The following is a 22,575-nucleotide window of genomic DNA, read 5'->3' on the forward strand; positions in this document are numbered from 1 at the left end:
CTGGGGGAGCACCCTGAGGTCACTGCCACTTATAAAAATCTCTTCCATTTCTCAGGCACTAGACCAGTGCTGGGATGGAGCACACATCTAAAAGCACAGCCAGGGACCACTCCTGGTGAGCCAGTACCTCTTTATAGTTCCATTCAAAGACACGAGCTCAGGCCTGAAAGTGCAAATGCCATTCTGTAGCAGCACAACACTTCAGCTAATTAATTCTGATCCCAAATTAGTTACGATTTCACTCAGGTTATGTTGCTGGAGTGCAGAATGTCCAAGTATGGTTATCTATTCCTATTAATGGAATAGATAGCTCGTTTGACCCTGGCTGGGGCTTCTTTCTGATGTATTCCCCTACTGTTAGAGTAAGGTTTTTATCTAGAATGTACACCTACAAAATCTCTGACTCCACAAAAAGGTTCCCAGGATAGATTTTGGCTTTTTTCTGCATTACTACTCAGCTCAAGCTTGAATTTTTAAATAGCACTACCTGCTCCAGAATATGTTCCCAGAGATCTTCTGCATCTCACCAAGTATGGCTAGCAAGAGAGATGACTTACCACAGCCAACCTGTCCTACAATCATTGTTAGCTGACCTGTGAGAGAAGAAGGCATATATAAGCTTCTCATTTACCAAATGCTCACGGAAAAGCATCTTATTCTGTACATCTGATGTCATTTTGTACCTTGAGGGATTCGGATATCAATGTTGGACAATGCTGGAAGACCTTCAGGTGTCCATGTGAAAAATCCATTTGTGATCTATGCCAAGATGGAGAGAAACGAGAAACAGAAAACCAGCTTTAGAGCTGACTTCTTTTTTCAACATCAGAGACACTTCTTCTGTTTTCATTACACTGAGCATAGGAACAGAGTTAGCCTTTGCTCAATGCAGGAAACAAATCTTCAAGTGACTGATTTTGTAAAGGCCTGTATTCTGACGTGCAAGAATCGCTGAACTCAAACAAGCACAACAATTAGAAAATTATGGAAAATTCCTGAGGAAAAAGAAGTTGCTGTTTAGGGTTTCTTTTGTTTTGTTATTTGTAAGGTGGGCACATGAAATAAGTGAATTGATTATGACACGATTAAATTATATGTATATCGTTTAATATATACATATTAAATATATACATACAGGGTCATGGTTAGCGCTCTGCAGAGCACTGAATGTCACTCCAGACACGCTGCAGCATATACAGCAATTACATGGTCCAAATTCCAAGCAGATTTGCAAAACTTTCCACAAAAATTAGATGTTGCTGCCTATTACAGTATTTTCTTTTGTATTTCTGATATGATTCTCAGATAACCTAGGCTTTGCTAGATACAGAAATCTTTTCACTGAAAAAGACTAAAAACAAGAAACAAAGCCTGTTCAGGACTTTAAATGGAGGAGATTTCCATGGATACTGTGAAAAATAGGAAACAGGAGACAATTTTAAAAGGCCTGTATTTATACAGGACCCTCTTCTCTGACTTTTTCAGAGCCACTAAAGCCTTCAAAGCCTTTCAGCAATGCAAGGTACAACATTTTTTGATCTGAGAAGAATGAATGGGACACTTTTATCCTACCCTGGAGAAAAAACTTTCATCTGGGGAAACAACCTGAAAAAATGAGCAAAGGAAAGTGCAGTGTTCCTCCTCCTAGATTACTGAAGGTAGCCAGAGGATCCTCTCTCAAAAAATGCCCCTTCATGGGCAACGAGCTGCAGACAGACAGTACTTAGAAACTGCAGAAGTTCCCTGACCCAGGTACCGCCGGTGACAACGACGTCAGCAGATGGAGCCAAAGATTATAGCTGGTCCTGGCTTTATATTCAAGACCTTATAAATACCGTCCTTACAGAGGTTACTGCTCTGGCCTCTCCTTTGTGACAAACTCCTTTGTTGCACCCCAGGCTGCCTTTTGATCCAACACCACTCCCCCAAAACCCTCTCTCAAATATTCCTCTTATTTTCCTGGAAGTCTATTCAAGAAGGATCCTGCACCAAAGCAGCATGTCAGATGACAGACTCTAAAAAAAACCTGAACACACTACCAGTTGTCCTACTTAGTCCCATGAAACTGAATTATTCATTCTTTTGTGCCAGAAATGCAAATGTAATAGCAGACTTCCTAAATAAACAGCATCATCGCTGTAACAACCATCAGGATTTTTATTACTTCTGGCCATTTCTATAGCAAATCAAGAGCATCAGTCTTCAAAGTGGCATGGGCAATTTTAATTTTTTCTTCAAAGAAGTTAGGTCTTTGGGGGTTAGTTTTTAACTTCATCTGGAAAGGCTACTAGGAATTCCAAAAGAGGAAGGGAAGACCCATGACAAGATTTTTTAGGAATGTCTGAAACAAATTCTTTTCAATTTTCTTCGTACCATTTTTCTGTACAGGCACTGGAAATGGAAGAAAGAGTCTGGTATACATAAAAGGTTGGACCAGATGATCTTTTGAGGTTTCTTCCAACCTGGGCTGTTCTATGTTTTAAGTTGGAAATTTTTGTCATGAGAACAAGTCTAATGACTTCAACACTTCAAATAGAAAACTGCTGAGTGAAATCTAGAGGAATACACACAGCTAATCACAACATAGAGGTCAGTAGTCAATTCTTAAAACGGAAGACATAGAAAAGAAAGGTGGAGGTTAACCTCTGACATGAGCACAAGTCTCTGACAGTTCACAGCAAATGCTGGTTCTTGAATTTGAAACTTCCATCAGAATACAAAAGTGACTATTAGTGAGCTATAGTAAGTGTTATTAGAGTGACCTTCATATCACCTTTACACAAAAATCATCTGCTTCTGTGATGTTAATGGGTCTTCTCATGTGAGAGCTGTAATTGTTCCAGTCTTCCCTGGCAGGCCTCTTGCGGTTAACAACTTTGAGTGGCTGTGCAAAATCAGAAAGACAGAAATAAGCAGCAATTGGTGGCAGAACCCACAAAAGGTCCTAAACACAAGCAACCATGTTATGACCTTTACAGTTCAGGGTATTAAAAAGAGTTTTTGCAATTGCAAGAAATAATCAGTAGGAAATGGAAAAGTAAAAAATTTATTCTGGGTACAAATTACTCCAGCCACTTCACCTGCAATTAAACAGCATTACTCACCACTGCCTGGTATTTGCTGTGATTATCTGCACTTCTTAGCTCTGATGATTTATCATGCTCTTCTCCAATTTCTTCACTTGACAGGAATTCACTCAGTTTCTGCACACTGAAAGGGAAAAAACAGAGTCACACCTCAACCTAGAATGCAAAACTTTTGTTCACTGCAATGTTTATTATAGAGCACCCCTTTTAGTACTTCAACCACTGTCTGCTGCATAGTTTGTTTGTTTTCATTTTGTTACAGGCGTATGAAAATGTGCAATGAGAAGTTACTGCAAGGACGTTGACAGAACCTGCCCTGTTGTCTATTAACAGCTATGATATTTTAACGGTTTGTGCAGATGCTTCTCAAGTCTTGTCTTTTCTGATAATACCAGAGAGATTACACAAAAGATTTTTTCAGGCATTTGGCGGGATGCAGACCAGCTACAAAGTAGCTCGTTTTGAAGCCACGTGCTGAAGTAGAATTAATGTCACTTATGTTACTGAAGTGTTACACAGTCAGTTCTACTGAACAGTCTTATGAACACTACCAGTCTGATGAAATCTGTACACTGTGAGCTAAATTCCACCAGCTATGATGAAATACGAAGTGTAGGAGGTAACATGATAAAGGAATATACCTTAACAGAACAGTGTTCAACAGATGAGATATAAAAGGAACCCTGACAACGAGCAACAAAGAAGGCAGCATAAAATCTTCACAAGCTGCTTAAGATTTAATTAGCTGAGATAACGTGCCTTTATTATGACATTTAACAGATCATAACATCAATTTTATCTCTGTACCTGACTTTATAAAATGTATGTCTAATCTACTCACAGGGACAGCAAATGAAATTTGTAAAGGAAGTGGACTGAATCATGAACTCAACATCAAAGGGGCTCAATTAGCTGGAAATAAGTTAACTATCAGTCTCCAAAACGATAAAGTGCCAGAAGGCCTTAAGTTCCTAAAAATAAATTTATGGACAAGGACTGAAAAATTGATTTCCATATTTAGCCTTAGGCTAACTGGGGAGAAACAGGCAAACGATACCACTGTAGCATAGTGACACGTGGCTATCTGTTAGTCCGAAAATCTTAAAAAATAAAAATAAAACCCCCAGCATTTATTTTGCATTCCACTGCCAGGGATTTCTTCTTCAGAAGGAGACTTAGTTTCCTCTAAGAACCTCATGAGATACCCCACGGGTGCCAAAACAGTGCTTGGACCAAGGCATTACAGCACTGCCTAAGGCAGACTCCCTGTACAGTTAGCACTTGTCCTGCAAGTAGAGATCGAAGCCACCTGGGGACTCCCTCAGAGAGAACTGGTTCTACAGTTTTTCTGTCAACCTGCCCACTTGCTAATGGCAGTTGAGGACTAAGAGATATACAGTGGGGTGAACTTAGCTAGAGCAGATACTACAACCTAAGCAACTGAAAAGGGGGAGAATAACTATTTGGGATGGGACAAGAGGAGTAATAACTAATTCAGGCTCAATGTTGGACCAAAATTCCTTAATGGGAAGGTCTATTATCTCAAAGGAAGAAATTAGAAGCCTCATCACTAGAGATGTTTATATCTATTTGCACAAAGCTCTGGAAAACAGGACTAGGAATGATGTTACCTTTTTTGTTCAGTGAATCAGATGTTTAAAAGAACATTTTAAATGTCTTTAAATGGACCAAATGATGGTTTAGATGCTGCCTATATGGAGTTGGTATGCAGCTGCACCTACATTCTCTACAGGAAAATTACACTGACATTTGAATAATTGCTCTGAAGGTATAAAGAGCAGATAGAGAAGTCCTCTGTGTCCAGGGTCTAGAGGGGGAGGAAGAGAAGACAGCAAACATGTTCTTGGACCATGCATACCCAAACAAGACCATGTCTCTATTAAGCCATTCAATAGTTTGATTTTGCTTTCCGCCTTCTGGTTGTGTACCAAGGTGGCTGTACTGTAAATGCCAAGACTTCTCTCTGCAAGCCCTCTGCCCAATGCTCTGCTTAATTCTGGAGTTGCTGCTCCTGTGGCAATTACTGAGGAAACACAGTATAGCTGTGAGAAAATCTTTTGTTAGAGGCAGCAACTCATATTTCAGGATGCCACACTGTTCTACACTCAAAGAATTGAAAAAGTACAGTCTCTGCAGACCTCTCACTGACATCGCAATTTCACTAGTATTCCAATATCTTCATGGGGGAGCTTATTTTTAAGCCACAGAATAGACTTATTGATTAAAACACAGTTATTTGCACAGCTGACTGAAAAAGCGGTTTCATATTAAACCCAGTAAGATACATAATGCCACTCTTGCTACTTGACCTTTGCTGATGGAAAATCGTACACTGTAGCCTTTGTCCTTGAAGACTTTGCATTTAAGAAATATATCAGTTGGCTGCTCAGTTTTAATTTTCAATGGCACAAACACTCCACATGTTAAAAAAAACTTTTCAAAGAGATAGCATAATTTCTCACCTTCCTAAAGACTTTCAACAATTCCCCCTCTCAGAAGCGAACACCCTGGCCCCATAACTTGGAAAGTTTGCAGGGGCCCTATGAGGAACAGAAGCTTTAAATCTGTTTTACCATTGGAATCAATCACACAGTTGTTCTGATAGCATCAAAGACAATCCACAAGGATGCTTTGCAATTGGGCACGTAATGATTAAAGACACTGACAAGTTTATTTGTGGAGATTATTGTCCTGAACATCATCTGGCATGAGAGACTGTAGCCAATATTAACAGAGCAGGGGTTGTGAAGTGCCTGAGATACAAAGCCAGTAACACCCTCTTAGTATCGTTTACGTGCTGGTTTCACTGCTGGATCATCTTCTGCTTCACTTAGTTCCTTTCTGTCACTACAGGAGAAGTTATCTTGCACACTTGCTAAAAACAATTAGAATATCTCAGCCTGAAGAAAGCTGAGGTACAACTTTATCAAGTTAGGTTACCTTTACCTGATCTTACTGATCAGCTGCTTATTAGCAGGAAGGTGTAACAACAGGACACAGCTATAGCAAGTAAACATTAGTTGTGCTCAATTGGCACAAACACAGCTTTCTAATAACTGTCTGCTTTTTCACATTTACCAAACTATTTAAGCAAGCATGTGTTTCCATGTGTTGAAAATACCTGGCACATGCTTCCAAAATATTGCACTGAAGGATGGGGTACTCAGAAGACACATCTAGAGTAGCACCAGCAGCACTATGGAGCAATGCACTCTGCAACACTGCCTGGGTTATTGTGATACAGACAGCCAGGAAGACAAGGATCCCATCAACTTTGTTACAGAGTCTGAACTGGGGTGTTCCTGTCTGCACTACAAATGGCAGGGCAATAGCGTGCTAACAAGAAGATAACTGCAGAATAACTCATGAAGAACTCCCAGCTAGCAACAATTAATACTTGGTTGATACTAATTGCTTTAGAATTGTTCCTGCAGCATTAACAGGCACACAATTCATTTACAAAGAAATCCTTAGACAAGCCAAAATAAATGCCCATTACCAGTGCCAGTGTGGGCCCCCAGATACTTTGCTGGCTGCAATCTTAGCATGACAATTTGCCATGACTCTAGGGACTACTACAGTGGCTGCAAAACATTTCATGCCAGCCCCTGAGGCTCTCAGATTTCACGCTTGTTAGGAGAGACGACACAGCTGTGACTTTGCACTGTCAGGGAATTTTGAAGCAGCGAGGGCAATCTCAGCCTCCTGCTGTAGTCTCCTTTCCATCTCCAAAGTGACACAAAGGCAATTAAGCAAGGGCTGGTGTCTAGTATCTGTCCTATAGTTTAGACAAGCTCTTAAGACAGCTATATTGGAGGTCACAAAGAGGTCCTAATAAAGTAAGAAGCCCGAACTCTCTCTTCCTCCCCTATCAGTCAGATAGAGTTACACTGCATATGAATAGCATTAAGAGGTTTTTACACAAATCTATTGATACTCAAAAGTAAAACTCCCAGTGAAACAGCAGTTCTGCTGGTTGTTATTTCAGTTTTTGAATACTCAGACTAACAAGTTCACAAGAAAGTAAAAATTGATCAAATCTGGAGTAGATATTTAGTCATTAACTTACTCTCACACTTAACAGTGATTTTTATGGGGGGTTTTTTTTGTTTATTTGATTAAGTGTAACTCTCCACCAACAGGCAACCTTTCAGGCAGAGGGGTGGAGGCGGAGCACAGCCCGAGAGACACACGCTGAAACGCATGCTTCTGTGATTACCTATTTCCCTTCTACATGCTTGATGGAGGGAAACATTTGGGTAATTTACAAAACTAAATCTTCTGTAAGTTTTCACTTCCTTTCTTGTTACCACATATATGTTGCATACAGTACCAGTATAGCTCAACCCATTCTACACAATGAAGTACTAGCAGTAGACCACAAAATATCGGTTGTGACAATTGTGTCAGCAAAGAACTTGGCCCACATGCTACAACCAAGGGCACCATGCAAGGTAAAAAGTAAGGAAGCAATTTACAACAACAACAGATAAATAATCACCACACTATTTCTAAACTTACAATTGTAAAATGAGCAATAGACACATTCTCAAAAGTCGAAGAGTGGTAGCAAAGATATTAATTTTACAGTTCTCACCTTACTAATGCTTTGACAGTGGATCTAACCACACTGGAGAGCAGAAACAACGGAGATACAAGAATATGAAACAGGGAGACAGAGGCAAATGCCACGGATGGGGAGAAGTCAGCCTTTGTTGTCAGATGAGCATGGACCACAAATGTCTACAAAGAGACAGACATCATCATCAGCGTTTTGTCATAAAGAAGGAAACGTACAAAGACTTCATATTTCATAAGCATTTCATTTACAGAATCTTAATTTATACTCTCTTAACAGTTTGGGGGAGTGCTGCATACTCCAGGCTGCTTCTGGTCACAGACGACAAGCGGGCATTTTCCATTCTCTCCCAGAGGAATTGCAAATGTGTAGCAGGTTTGCATCCTGTCCTCCTCCTGCCTCATTTCCACATCACTTATACTTGAAAATGCAGTTGTAATTAACACCACTTAGAAAAGTCCATACTTACTATAAGTACAGCTGCAATTGGAATTGCTGCATTCATAAAGACTGTGAAGGAAAACACGTAGGAACATTTAGAAACAATTTCCACTCAGACATGCTAAATGTTAAAATACTACTAGCACTGGTTTACAATGGTATTTTCTATGCTTAAGATAGGAAAAACGTGCAAGCATCCACACACATCAGTACATTGTTTTAAAATGTCTACAGTTTACTTCTCTTCACATCATCAGAACAGACAGAACCCAGCAGTGCACCCGAGAAAAAGATGACTAATCTACTAGTTTTGAGCTGCGATCAGCTCACAGGCAGTTCAGGCAAGGGACGCTGCAGGTTTCTGTCTCATGACGGACAAAAAGGCTGAGCTGGTGCAAGGTCTGGCGGGCGACTTGAATACCTGACAGTGAGAGGAAAGGAGACGCAGCAGAGGCTGCACAGGTCATAGCGCTGGGACTGCCCGGCAGGCTGGCTGCACCCCCAGCTCTGCCCCATCCCGCAGCCCAGCGGCAGGACCTCCTGGGAGAGCGACTGGCACGTACGTCAAGTTGCGATCTACTTCGGGGCACCACTTCTGAAGTACAGGGCTTTGTGGTCCCCTCAGGTTTCAGGATGCAGTTCAAAGGGTAAGGAAAGATTGGCAACCCTGCACTGTATTGTTGACTTAATTTATTCCTATGGGGGATTTACTCATAGTTATTCCTGCTTTGTCAGGCTTGGCTACTTTGTGAAGCTCGGGAGCTCAATACAGGTTCTAACAGTACCTAAATGTGGTAGAGCTTTGATTTCAGCTGGGCCTTGAGTTATTAAAATGCAAACAATTAACCAGTTTCCTCCCCGACCTCGAACAGTGTCTGTCTTGGTGCCCCGGATTCCCTCACTATACCAACTCATACACTATAGCATTCAGAGGTTATTAAACAGATAGATGGGGAGAAGCAAGCAAATACCATTTCTGTATACTGATCTCTTTTACATCGGGCAGGAATATTGGTTAAGAATGCAATAAAACCCACTTATCCATCTGAAGCTTGAGTCAGAACCAGAGCTATGCTCTTACCCCACGTCTGTCCCCTCTATCGCAACCTGATGATATTATTTAATCATCATCTTTTCATTTTGACCTTCGCTCAATTTTATTTCATGAAGTAAACAATAGAGAAAGAATATAGAATCTGGAGCTAAAATAGAATTAAAAGATCAGTACACGTGTAACAGAAAAGAAAGAGGCTAGCCACTTTTTTTTTTTTGTTTAAGCTATGCCTGATCTTTTTTCCTACCAGGTACAGCCAATGTTGAGACAGTAAAAGCACTCCCCAGTTACTTTGTCTGGTGAGTCATCATTTGACCCGCAAATACTTCTGGTTGACTGTTTGGCCATCCTTTTCTGGGCATAAACCCCCTGAAGAACTTAACATACTGCCAGACATTCCTTTTTCCTACGTTTGAAAGATCTTTAATGAATCCTGTAACATACTTGTAAACTCTGTACTCAAGCATAAATACAATAGCTGTGTTATTTCACATAGCTCTAATTCCTTGAGAGGAGAGTATTTGAAAATATAGCTACATTTGTATATCTGTTTCCAAAAGAAAAGCTTAGCCTTTGAAAGATGAATATGTATTAAAGCCTAGAAATTCATGGTTTACTCCTCACCTTAGGGAAAAAAAAATATTTTTCTGAGGAAAATGTTCTTTTCTGTGTTGGAATACAAAGCAGCTTCGGTTCAGACTCTCATTTCTCCTAATGATTCTACTTCCTGCCCAAAGTTTTCACACTTTCTATAAACTTGAGGTAGTTATGGCATAGAGATTTTGAAAAAGAAGTGAAGCTTGCTGCCTGCAACTCTGGACTACTTAATTCTACTAAATCCTTGCATTTGCAATTTGCCTTTGAGACTGCTGCAGTACCTGAGTTTGCTTTTATGAATGAATCTGATGAGGGAATCTAGCAAAGTTGATAAACTCCTTAGAGGTGGATCCTGCTCTTTTGCTGTCTACAGTACGAGATCATACCTGTCAAAACCAAACCTGGACAGATTAAATATACTGTAAGGTTGGCAAAGCCCGCTGCAGTTAAGACAGCTAGGGTCACTTGGTGGCTCCCAAGAAGTCGATCTGAATTTTGCTATTCTGTGAGATCACAAGTATATCTAAGGACTTCACTTCTCTCAAGCAAACAAATAAGGGCTTACTGAGCCACTGGAATTTGGGAGGGGTCTTTTTATTTTTATTTTTTCAATTATGCAAGTGTCCAGAATAATAAAATGTTTTCTAACACAAATTTAGTTTGCAGCTAAGACTTTTGGTCTAATTAGATTCAGTCAAAAGTACTTTGTTACTGGAAAAAGGCTGACTAAAAACTCAGAAAAACGTTTTCAGTCACTTCTGAATATTTTAGGATAGTAACTACCGTTATTTTCCTGTGAGAAAGCCTAGAGTTCCTTTGCTTCTGACAGATTAGGCAAAAATTCATAGAAACAGGAAAACCATTCCTTCCTTTCTCCATCTTTCCTGAATATATAGTGTATACTAAATCCTGTAAAACCGAACATAGGATACTCTTACTAATCAGTATGAAAAAAATTACATAGGAATCTTCTTTGCCACAGTTAAAGAATTCACTGTCAAAACTCAAAAGGTGTCACTACCAACTTTGCAACCCAGCTTTCATTCTGGTGGGTACATTTCATTAAAATTATAGAAAGAGCTAATGTCTATAATAGCTCTTTTAGTACACATGAACAATTCCATATACGTACAAACTTGATCCAGGCACAGGGGCGAGGCAGATGAGATCCAATTTCCATGCAGTCTTGAAATGGAATTTTCTTGTGGTCTAGCCAACACTGCCCTGAAACTTGTAGGTATATTTTCTGTAATCGAATGCAAATCTATTCCTCATGAATAGAAGTAGCTCCAACCACATTCTTTCACTCATGTTAATAGCTAAGTATACTTAGAAAAGTATTCCAGAGTCTATTCAACACTGTATGTTAAAAAAAAGTATATTAAAAAAATCTCATTTCTGCTTTCTTATTGTCCTAGGAAGTGTCTGCCTTCCTCTTGAAGAATAATACATAAAATCTTGGTCATCTCCTGCCTTTTTCTTTTTTTTTTTTTCCTTAAAAAAAAATGAAATCATATGTTCACTATAATATTAGCAAACACGCTTTGTGCTGATTATGCCTGTCATTCTATTTATACTTATGGTAAGAAAACCAGCAAATTCTCCTATATTTATGTTCCCTACGTAGTCTGCTGAAGTGCAAGTTTGTAAAGATCAGTGTAATTTCTGCTAAAGACAGAGAGTGTAAAGAACTCCTAGGCCGAAACTACAGGAACTCTTTATAAGCCAAAATGATATGCAACAACAACATAAAAAAGCTGCATTGGTTTACCCCAGCTGAGAAACTGATCTACTGTGTCTTACATACACAGAAATATCGTACATAATACAAACAAGAATGCAAACATACACATGAAGTGTTTCAAAGAAGCATCAGTACATATTTAGAATTGTTTTTAATAATATGGTTTCATATTTATGTCACAATTTATTTACAGAATAGTCAGTACTCTTGGGATGAATGCACCTTTTTGTAGCTGTTACAAATGATACTGTGAGGATTTAAAATCAAATAAGCCTCCACAGCTCCTTCAGTCGTACAGCTGAACCTGTGGCTCTGATTATAAATAGATTTTAATGCCACATGAAGTAGTGCAAACAAAGGGAGCCCATCTGTGTTGATCTGGGTGTAGGACGCAGTTTCTGGTCACACAATCTACCCCAGCTGAATTCTGTTTTATGTCAAAATGGAAACTACTCTCCAAGCACAGAGACCTCAGGATCCCCAGAGAGAAATTCTGGTCTCAGAAGTCAATGAAAACCTCAGCTCAATGTCAGTTAAATTCAGTGGGATCAGGACCTTTCCCTCAGAGTGCATTACCTACGTGATCATTTGGCAGGGAAGAAAGTCAGCTGCATGTCTCTTGGGTGAATGGAATCAAATAATACTAACCAGATTGGAAGTTATTTTCCTAAGCAGTAGCCTTCCTTATTAGTCTAGAAGGTATTTGTACAGGTAGCTTGTGGCATTTGAATACTTCTCACTAAAAGTTTCCATTTCATTAATATCTTACAGATTATATGAACAGCGTTCTTCAGTATGACTTTACTAATTATTTCTAAAGTATTACAGTAGCAATTATACAGATGTTGCACATGATCTCTTCAAATAGAGTTCAGTTGGCCCTAGGTCTTTTTAAAAGGATCATAAATGCCTTAACGCAGCTTGAAAGATAACATGAGAAAAAAGAATCTGAATATGGAATGATGAAATTGCCAGGATTCTCATATTTTTACCTTTTTAGGACATAGAAATGCTCTTAAGAATCACTTGTTTTTATAAGAAATCCAAATATTGAATAAGAGAGTATAAGTTCCACCTGTTGGAGCTTCAATGCAAAGACAATTCTTGTCACGTATTATGATACACTGTATTGTGCAAAATGCAGGAGGAAAAGAAAAAGAAACCTCAACAAAGGCTTCTTCCTGAATGCTATGTTATAGAGGAGAATATTGCTGGCTGAAGGTAGCCTGTGCAACACTTGTCCCTTAAAAGCTTTTCTCCAGAAAAGCTAATGCTATGAAGCATTAATCTTGACTTTCTCTTTTAGGCGTATTTCCCATACAGGCAAAATTCTACTGAATCAAATGGAAAGTCTGACTAAATGGAAAGTGAGGAGTACAGATCAGAGCCTAAAGCAACTGAAACAATCTTGACAGAGAAATGGTAAACTCATTAGTAGCTAATAATGCAGTAGCACTTCAGCTGAACAGTGGATTAGAATGAAGGAAGAGACTTACTGGATATGGAGGTATAAAGGGCAAAAGACTTGAGGCTAGTCATTTCTTTTTGTCTGGTTTCCTCTACACTGCTGTGAAAGATGTGTTCCCAAGCATAGAGTTTAAGGAGCTTAATGCCTCGAAGCATCTCATTTGTCTTCTTTAGTCTCTCATTGGAGTACTCCTGCAACATTTACATACATAATTACTTAAAGAGTATAATTAAAGTACCTGTCCCCTAAACATAAGGATCACACAAAAATTGTACGCAGCCCCTTGTAATCTGTGAGGTATACTTTACTAGTTCTGTCCATTCAGATGTTTTGCTACTGTTTTTCACGAAGGTGAGCTTCCTTAGAGCTCAAGTGAACAGGCAGTTGGTTTGCACTCCTAAATCATATAGCTTGTACTGAAAATTTTACTCCTCTGTCAGCTTTCTGATCACTTGCAAGGCAGCCTCTCGTGACTTCTACTGCCCAGCACACTGGCTGGATTTTCAACAGGCACACTGACAATGTACAGAGGAGATCAGAACACACAGACAAGCTATGACGGGGAACACTGCCCTGCCAAATCAACAGGATGTGGAAACATCGATGCCAGGCTTCAAAGCAGCAAGGCCACATTAGCAAGAAGCTGTGATCCTGTAGGGAACCTTGACTCTGAGCAGGGCCAGCTGGCTCAGGCACAATAATACACTGGTAAAGATATAACTTCCAGTTATGCTTTACTGGGAGTATGCTGCTTCCAGTTTTCAGGCTAGCTCAAGGATCTTTGTACCGCACTACGTTGCACAGTGGAGACATTTCTAGCACAAAATGCGCTGCTCCCATCTGCAGGAATGTCTAGGTGATGCTGACTATCTGCTTGGATGCTATGGGGATGAATGCTGTCTACACTTCTAGAAGGGTGTATACTGTTGATGTGAAGGCATTATTTTTCACACAGGAAGGTGCACAAATAACTCTCATTACCACCCATGATTTGTGGTGGAAGAGATTTCAGCAAGCTGTCTGGCTCCATTACAGGTTCATATGGCTTCCTTGGCAGTGCAACAGTCACTGAATGGGGGGATAAGGTTCAGAGCAGCCGGGCACGGTAATTCCTACGAACCAAGGTAACTTTCTTGGCAGTGATGCAGGCGATTCAAATTATAGACAAGCGAAATGAGGGATCAAGGAACAGCTCGTGACTTAGCAGACCCCTAAGCTCCCCAGCTGAGGAGCATGCTGTGGGAGTCAGGACTGCCCAGAGGTTATTTAAATAAATCAGTTTGATAGATTTCCACATCTATGACGTATCTGGGGTCTGAGTTTGGATGCAGCATTCCTACTTCCTTTCCCCTTGGACAGCTTGCCCTGCACGATTCATTTATTTGTGCACCATCTGACTGCACAAAGCCATTTCAGTCAATGATTACTGACCATTTACATTTGCAAGTCAGAAAGATCTTAAGGTTTTTTTGCTTTTAGGGAAACACACACTTGTTGAAAAATATAAACCCCAAAACGTGCATCCTTACTGCTTACACTTATCATGTTTTCATATTCTTGAACTTGACATTCTTGAACATTACAAAATGTTTGAGAATCAGTTCGTGGTCAATGTCCACGGTTAGCTTTGTAATTCCAAACACAGACCAATGCATAGTTACCAGAGGTGATATTTATATCATGTACGAGTTTGAAGACACTTACCAACGTGCTTCTCTGCGCCTGTGAGAGTTTTGTTGCTACGAAGTATTGAACAGGTGCAAGGACTATGATTACTGCTGCTCCAATTAAGGCACTGATTCCAAGAAGGTAGTAGAGCAGCAGAACTCCTACTATTATCTGTTGGGAGAAAAGAAAGTGAGAGGAAGGCTTGGCATGGCTTCACTTCACGTATGCACCACAAAGACCAATCACAGGGTAACTGGACAGCACGTTCAAAACCAACAGCCGCTGCAGCTAACTCTGCCCCCAAACATCATACATTCTGCATTGCTGGCACAGTGGGGTTTGATCAGTCAGGATATTGTCAGAGGACCAAATACATCCACCTGGTGTTCCTCCCCAGCTAGCGGATTCTGTATATTTCCATTTCATGGACTCCCCATTATGAACAGTAGAAGAAGGTTGTACAGATTTGCATATCTTCTACAATGTAACTCTCACGGGTATTTAAAATAACTTTACTTAAAAATAAATACATTTATTAAAAGAAACTTTAAATAAAATTTAAAAGTTATTTTAAAATACTTCCAAGTAACACATTGAGATATTCCCTTTACAGTCACTATTAAATATTTTTCCCCATTGGCCAGATGACATAGGACGCATTTTCTTTGACTTATGATTTTTTTTTTCTTCTTTGACATTTAAGCATTTTTACACCAGGGAAGAAATTACATCTCCCAGTTTGATCAGAACTCACTAGTCTACAACACATGGGAATTCCACAAAGAAGGAATGCTTCTTTGCTTACTATAGAAGCTAATATGAATTATTATTAAAAATACGACTGATCTTGTAAATGTTAACATGACATTATTGCTGACCAGTACATAAAAAAGGAACATCATAAATCATATCACTAAGAAACTCCACTTCAAATAAACTCTAACATAAACTTACAAGGAATTGGTTTACAGATGCGCAGTACCAGACGGGTGATGACCGTTAAAAAAATGTTAGAGGAACAGCTTAAGAAAAAAAGGTTTGTCTTTGGATAAATAAGAATCTAGAGAGCCACAGTCTGGTTGGAAAGGGATACTGTAAGCAGCTCAATAAATGCAAACAAGATATACAAGCTACCAATGTTAATTACCACTATTCTGATGACTGAATCCTGAACGATCTGGAGCACTGACACTCTATATATTTACCAGTATAAGCTGATAAATTAATCAGAGGACATAGTGATAGAAAGTCAATTTCATACATCATTTCCCTTAATTAAAAAAAAAAAAAATTGGAAATTTCCTTAGAACTTATCTACTATTCTTGCTATATTTGCATACTCTCATAACCCTCACAGAAACACTATCTTCCATCATTTCGAAGCTCAGTAGTCATAAGCCCATCCATTCTCACACATATTTATGGGAATTGGGTGTTTCCATGAAGAAAAACAGAGTCCTTAGTTTCCACATTTCCATCTTGACATTTTCATGAATTTAAGGCACGCAGAGAGAAAATACGTTGTTTTTTTTTTTTCTTAACAATCCTTTGATGCCTCTCTGCAGACAAACTAAACTAAAATGTGACTCTTAAAACGAGCCACAGTATTTACTTAGGAAACATGCAGTAACATGAAAGTAAAGTCCTGTTGTATATACACCACAAATCTGGTAAGAGCAAAGGTTAAATTGTAAATTAAAAATCTTTTAGTGACGAGTAAGTGAGCAATCTGCTTCCATCTGAAGTCAGGAAATCCATGAGTGTATGAAGCCAAAGAAAACATGCAAGGCCTCCGTCACATAGCCCTGGCAGAGATCCCCTCCAAAACATGAAATAGTTTTGGTCTTTACAGGTCAAGATATTCATTCCCAGCTGCTTCTTCATGGGCAGACAATCTAGGCACTCAAAATACAGGAAAGCATTGAACAGTGCACAGTTAAGAGATGTCCAAAACCACAAAGTCAATGTGGAACACTGACCCCCTGCTTTCCCCCACTACTGGCTGATTGTCAAGGACGTTATGGGACCGGCTGGTTCTAGAAACAGAGCCTCAGTTTCTCACATAGACAAGGGGAAAGCTATTCTAGCTCTTGGATCCTGAGGGAGTTGCTAGCTCACAGCTGCTTCCCTCCTCGCCCCCCATCGTGGCTATTGAAAGGGTCAGTCTTTGCAATAAAAATTCTATGTTTTCAATAGATTAAAAATTATCCCATTTTCATCTTCTTTATATTGCAATAATAAGGGCAAACTTTCAAAATATATTCATCATGTATGTGACAAAAAAAAATATATTCTCAATTTAAGTACATGAATACTTGTATCTGAAAAGTGCTGAAATCTGTAAGCATTATTGCAAGTAATTCTATATTTATCTTACCGCACACTACACAGCCAAGAATAAACAGTACGTAGATAATATCTGAACTGCTGGAGGACAGTATCTGGCAGATGGGAAGGCTCTCAATATTTCTGAGAAGGAAGTGATCATATTTTTTAAAAACTGTGTAATGAAACACTTTGCTTCCCTTTCATCAAAATCCCAAAGCTCTTACCTGCCAGAGATATATATCAAGAGCAAGAAACTCACCGATAGCTCTGGTTATTTTGTCTTGATTATTTATTGAAGATAGCAAATACTTTCAGTCAGAAACGGCTTTGTGGCCAGTTTTGAAAGAGACAAATGTCCTTTCATTACAACTGTAAGCTATCCCTGCCAATGAACCAGAGATATGAGAATACAAGATTTTTTAATAATCACAATGGAATCAAAGGTGTTTATAAAATGGAGGCGAGGGGAAAGTCTTTATAGGGCCTCATTTTGCTCCCAGGGTTTGAGCCAAGCCTACTGAGGGCATCTTTCAATTGACAGACAACCCCAGGCCTCTTTTCATGGATTTCAATGGCCTTCAAATAGTAACTTAAGGCAATGATAAAGCTCCTATTGACTCCAGTCAGAGCAAAGATCGGGCTCAAATTATCTGGACTGTATAGAAAACCTAACTTGTTATGAATGGCTAGGTCTTCTAAGTCGAGGATAATTACAAAATCCACAGCAGATGCTGAAATGCTGATTGTTAGGTTAAGAGCTACAAAACAAATAAAAACCTGTTTTAAATAATAATGAAGCTTGTTCAACTTTTTATTCACCATCTCTCGAGCATCCAGTAATTGCTTTCACTGCCTCATAAAACAAGGTATTGAATGAATGTTGTGGAAACTTGTTTTGGAGAAACCTTTGTGACCACCATGACTCAGTGATTTGTGCCTTGCAATGCGCGCACCATCGACAAAACAGGAGCATGCTTTGACACTGATTGTCCTGATCTGCTAAGGAGCATCGCAGGGTGAGTTTTAATGCAAATATAATAATATTTTCAGAAGACTGTCAGGAAATCTTCATGAGTCCATGACTTCTGGGACATTAGAGCAAAATTTTGTTACAGAATATGCAATAAAATTGGCTTAATTCTCAGTTGCACTAAAGCCCTCTCTACCCTGAGCTCCAGAGTGGTCTTACAAAAAGCATACATGAAATTGGTACCTCTCACATAGCCTGTTTTACTAACAGACTTACAATGGAGACTAAGCCTAGGGGATAATTGGACCCTAAATGTTATCATTAAAGGGGTGGACTCTTCTTAATCCCTCATAGCTCTTTCAGCAATATCATTTTAGTAGTATACAATCACTGACTTCTTACTGCAGGGTACTTCTAGTAAATGGACAAAAAATACTCTAATATCCAAATTACTACTAACAAACTGCCAACCTGTAACCACATTTAACATGATATTTCATATCAGTTTCTTTTCATTATAGTTGTCTTCTCTTTTGGAATTAGAAATCAATATTAGGACATGTTCCTTGATCATTGGTGTTTTTCCCCACTTTAAAATAATCTGGTTCCCATTTTTTCCCCCCATAATTTCAGGGAAACCATCCTGACGCTAAAAAATATGTCAAGTTTATTTTGGAAAAATTCCTGCTCATAATTGCTATATCCATTATCCTTTTTTAATTCTAGAAAGTAAAATGTTTTTAACTGGCATAATAGTCTCCCGAGGATCAGGAAAACTAGTCTATATGTTTCAAATACGTATAGCAAAAGCGTGAAGACTCCCAGAGTATTTCAAGAGGACACAGTCTGGTTTTCCAGAGAACAAATACTCCCCAGAGATTGAAACTACACAAGAGGACATAAGACGCGTTCAAGAACTCACTATCACTGACAATGAAGAAAGACCTGCGTTGCCCCTCCCCAGTATTTTCCTCAGTGAGGAAAACACCAAATCCAGGGAACATAGTTAAACTAGGGTTTTTTTTCCAGATTAGGAAGTTAATATGGTTTACCATGCAATTAGATGATTTTAAGACCATCACAAAGGAGGACTTGCTCATTTGATCTGTAGCAGCTTGACCAAACCCTCTTGGTTTTGACAGGAACAACTATAAAACCCACTCAATTCTAATATGTATCTTTACTGTCAGAACAGAATCCAGATCTCCTGATGGCCAGCAGTCTAGTGCCTTACTCTTTGAAGTACATTCATATAATTTATATAATCATGAATGGCTGAATGGCTGGCTTTTCTTCCCTCTCCTCAACTTTTCAATGTAGTATTCTTACATGCTCAACATCTTATAGAAGAAAATCACTAGTATCAGATGTTGATGGACACAGGAACTCCTAAGTAGCACTCCTAAAGCCATGTTAGAAACTGACTGGAAATATCATCTGCCAGTTGCAGTCCATATACAGTGTCATGAAAATTATTTCGTTTTTGGGCAAGAGCAGGCAAAGCAAAATGCAAAGCTGCTGGGTAGATTACTTGCAGCTTTCTGACTTCCAACACCAGCCAAATCAGCCTCTGCGTAGTGCTGGAACCAGACCACCTTTGTGACATGAACACAATGGAGTTTTCATCATGTTTTTGAAACTAAATGATACTTGTAGAAAATACCAAGTAAATTTAAACTCTGCTGCCTCTTTTGTTTGTATTTACTTTTAGCACTGAAGCACTCCCGACAAAAGTACACCGAGTAGCTGGAAGAAAGCAGAAAGAATTGCAGGGTAATGTATTAATATCAGATGAAACTATGTGCTTTACTGTCAGTTTTCTCAGGAAATTCCTAAATGGAAGTGCAAGAGGTTTCTATGGTTTTGTTTAGGTACTGGCTCTTCCAAACTAATTTGCACTTTTCCACTGTTTCCATAAGGGTAAACTTTGAAAAATGATCTAAGGTTGTACTGAGATTGCTCTGACCTCCTACTACTCTGTGTCTGCTCTACCCTTTTACTAGCGTAAACTTAAACTAATCACATGGCCATCCAGTGAGACTGACCACTTCACAGACTCAGAGGAATGCTACCTCACTGAAAAAAGACTAGTTTTGATCAGATTAGTTTTTCAGTAGCTCCACAAGCTCATGTGACACAACGCACAATCCATAGAGCTGGAACATGAGGGAGGTAAAAATACCGTGTTTCAATGTTGGACATAGCCTATGAACTCCTGTTTCAGTAAGGAAACAGGCTTAGATTAATTTAAATCAATCGTGAAAGTACCCTCTGAGATGGGACTCTGCTTTTCTCATCGTAAAGACTTGATGAGACACAGTTGTATTTCATCGGGCATTACACATGCTATGAGGCTACAGGACATGGAACCAGGAGTCACCAGGCAATTGAGTGTGACTCAGAACAGTGATCTGCCCCATGTCATGCATGTGGGAAAGGAGATCGAAGGGATGAGAGTGGTATTTAGAGACAGGAGACCAAAGACACCAGAGAGAAGAAAGTAGCAAAACCATTTCATATAACAAATGAATCTGTGGAATTTCATACGCTAGAATTTGTCACCCATGTGGCAGCAGTAGTTTTAAGGGATGTCCAAAGGATCATCTCTAAGGGATCATATTTTTTAATAAACTGCTACTTCTCTTGCTTCTGCTGGGATTCAGAAGACAAATGATTGCAATTCATTCCAGTTAACTCCCCTGATGTAATAAATGAATGTACTGGAACAACACAACCTGCTGCACCCTATAAATTCTTGTTACAAATGCAAAGTATGTTTGGCAGCAGTCAAGATCCTAATACAATCCTAAGTACCTAGAGTCCTGTCACAGATGTGAAATATATTACATACAATGTTTCTAGATATTAACAGCTTGAATCTTATTTCAAGTTATTCTTTAATATCTCTACTTTCATAAAATTCATAAGCAACCAATCACTACAGACTGAGGCACGTTAATAACAGCAGCACATTCAATCTCCTTACCTGTACTGGCATAGCCCAAAGGTTAGGGCAGAGGAAAAAGAACCACATCAGCTGATTTGTGTCTATGGCAACCAGGTTACAGATCTGGCCTGCAGTCATCTCCCCCATAGACATGTTAGAGGTTGAAAGCTGCATAATTTTATTGTATATTTTTGTCTGGAAGAGAGATCAAAAGGTATTAGCATACAGAAATAAAATAAGATTTCTAGCTCCATCTAAAACACAGGCGTAGTCCAGCATGTTGAGGGAAACCAACATTCCTAGTAACTTGAACGAAGAGCTTAAGTTTGGCCTTTTGTGTTACAATGAAAAATTTTAAGCTACTGTCTTATTGTTCACCCACAAAAAGCACAGTGCAATTAGGTACATAATGGTTGTCTAAGTACTCCCTTTTTGCATCCCTGTGGATCAGTAAGAGAATGAAACCTTTACTGCCCAAAAGGCCCAAGAACCATACTAACAACTATGATTTATACCTCCAGCTTCTCCATGTAGTGCCCTTGCTGTAACTAGTGCTAATAAAATAATATATTATTACATTGAATATATAATAGTCAATATATTATAATCCTTGCTATTTTTCTCTGACAATTGATTCAGGTCCCACCCAACCTCAGGACCATATTCCCGGCTGAGAATGTTGCTACATTTTGGCTAGAGAGCTCAGTCCCATTACAAAGTTTAACTCACAGACAACTAATGTAACAGGTCCGATTCTGTACTGAATTAAGTAATTACCTCAGTGCAGAATCAGGCACCGTGTATAAAAATAACTTAATACACAATAATGAAAGTGTATTTTTACCAGCTGGTTTGCTAAAAGGCTACACAGTGATGCTTTGCAGTCATGAGACTTAGGCTGACAGGAGGCACCCTGATTCAGTAAGTGCTTTTGGGTCAAGTGCCAGATGTCCATCATGAAGCGTAAAGTCATATAGGGCATGTTGAACAGGTGCAGGTTTACACAGAAGAGGAAAAGAGATAAAAGGTTTAAAGAAAATTGAAAAATTATAGGAAAAAATTTGTATAAAAATACTGGCACAGAGACTGCCATTAACACTAATTCTGCTGCTTAGAGCAATGGCTAGAAATTTTCCAATTTGAATCATTCACCTGCTGGTGTTATCTGGGCCTCTGTGTAATATCCAGTGCAGAGAACGCAGAGCTTTTCTTAAACAAAATTAATGTAGCGTTATTTTCCAAAAATTCCCCTTTTACACTTGCTGTAATCCATGTATTTTTCACTTAGTTGCAGCTCTTCTGCTTGATACAAGACATGCAACTTTTTTATACATATTTTGGGTCAAATTTTTATTTCTTTAGGAATTTTCTACTTCACTCTAACAAGGCAAAACCAGTGGATGGAATCCAGAAGTCTGGCAGCTGACAAGTGCTTCCAAGTGTAAGATCAAAAGAGGATTAAACAATTATGCTGCTATTGAAAGCATCCATCTATCACACAGACTCTCAGAGGATCTATGTAGTTCAATGGATAAATAGTGTAACTTATAAGGCTGGCTTTCAAGCTATCAGAGGGTAGGTTTCAGCCAGTGCACTTCGCAATATCGCATTGTAATCTTACACCTAATTCTCTCATTTCCAGGCACAGATCTTTCTATACTACATAAAACTT

The 22,575-nt window shown here is 39.1% G+C and overlaps 1 protein-coding gene across 1 annotated transcript in view; it reads right to left on the bottom strand.

Annotated features, from left to right (window-relative positions):
* The window catches only part of ABCC8 (ATP binding cassette subfamily C member 8), an 84,052-nt gene that overhangs the window by 39,735 nt on the left and 21,742 nt on the right, over positions 1–22,575 (bottom strand). The window contains exons 8-16 of the mRNA XM_050898201.1: positions 20,943–21,098; positions 14,695–14,829; positions 13,019–13,181; positions 8,156–8,196; positions 7,705–7,850; positions 3,105–3,210; positions 2,774–2,884; positions 684–759; positions 488–593 (exon numbers count right to left, since the gene is read on the bottom strand). Of these exons, the coding sequence (XP_050754158.1) occupies positions 488–593; positions 684–759; positions 2,774–2,884; positions 3,105–3,210; positions 7,705–7,850; positions 8,156–8,196; positions 13,019–13,181; positions 14,695–14,829; positions 20,943–21,098 (1,040 nt within the window). The remainder of the gene's footprint in view (positions 1–487; positions 594–683; positions 760–2,773; positions 2,885–3,104; positions 3,211–7,704; positions 7,851–8,155; positions 8,197–13,018; positions 13,182–14,694; positions 14,830–20,942; positions 21,099–22,575) is intronic.

Source organism: Gymnogyps californianus, chromosome 5, assembly GCF_018139145.2.
Source record: "Gymnogyps californianus isolate 813 chromosome 5, ASM1813914v2, whole genome shotgun sequence".
NCBI classification, from domain to species: Eukaryota; Metazoa; Chordata; class Aves; order Accipitriformes; family Cathartidae; genus Gymnogyps; species Gymnogyps californianus.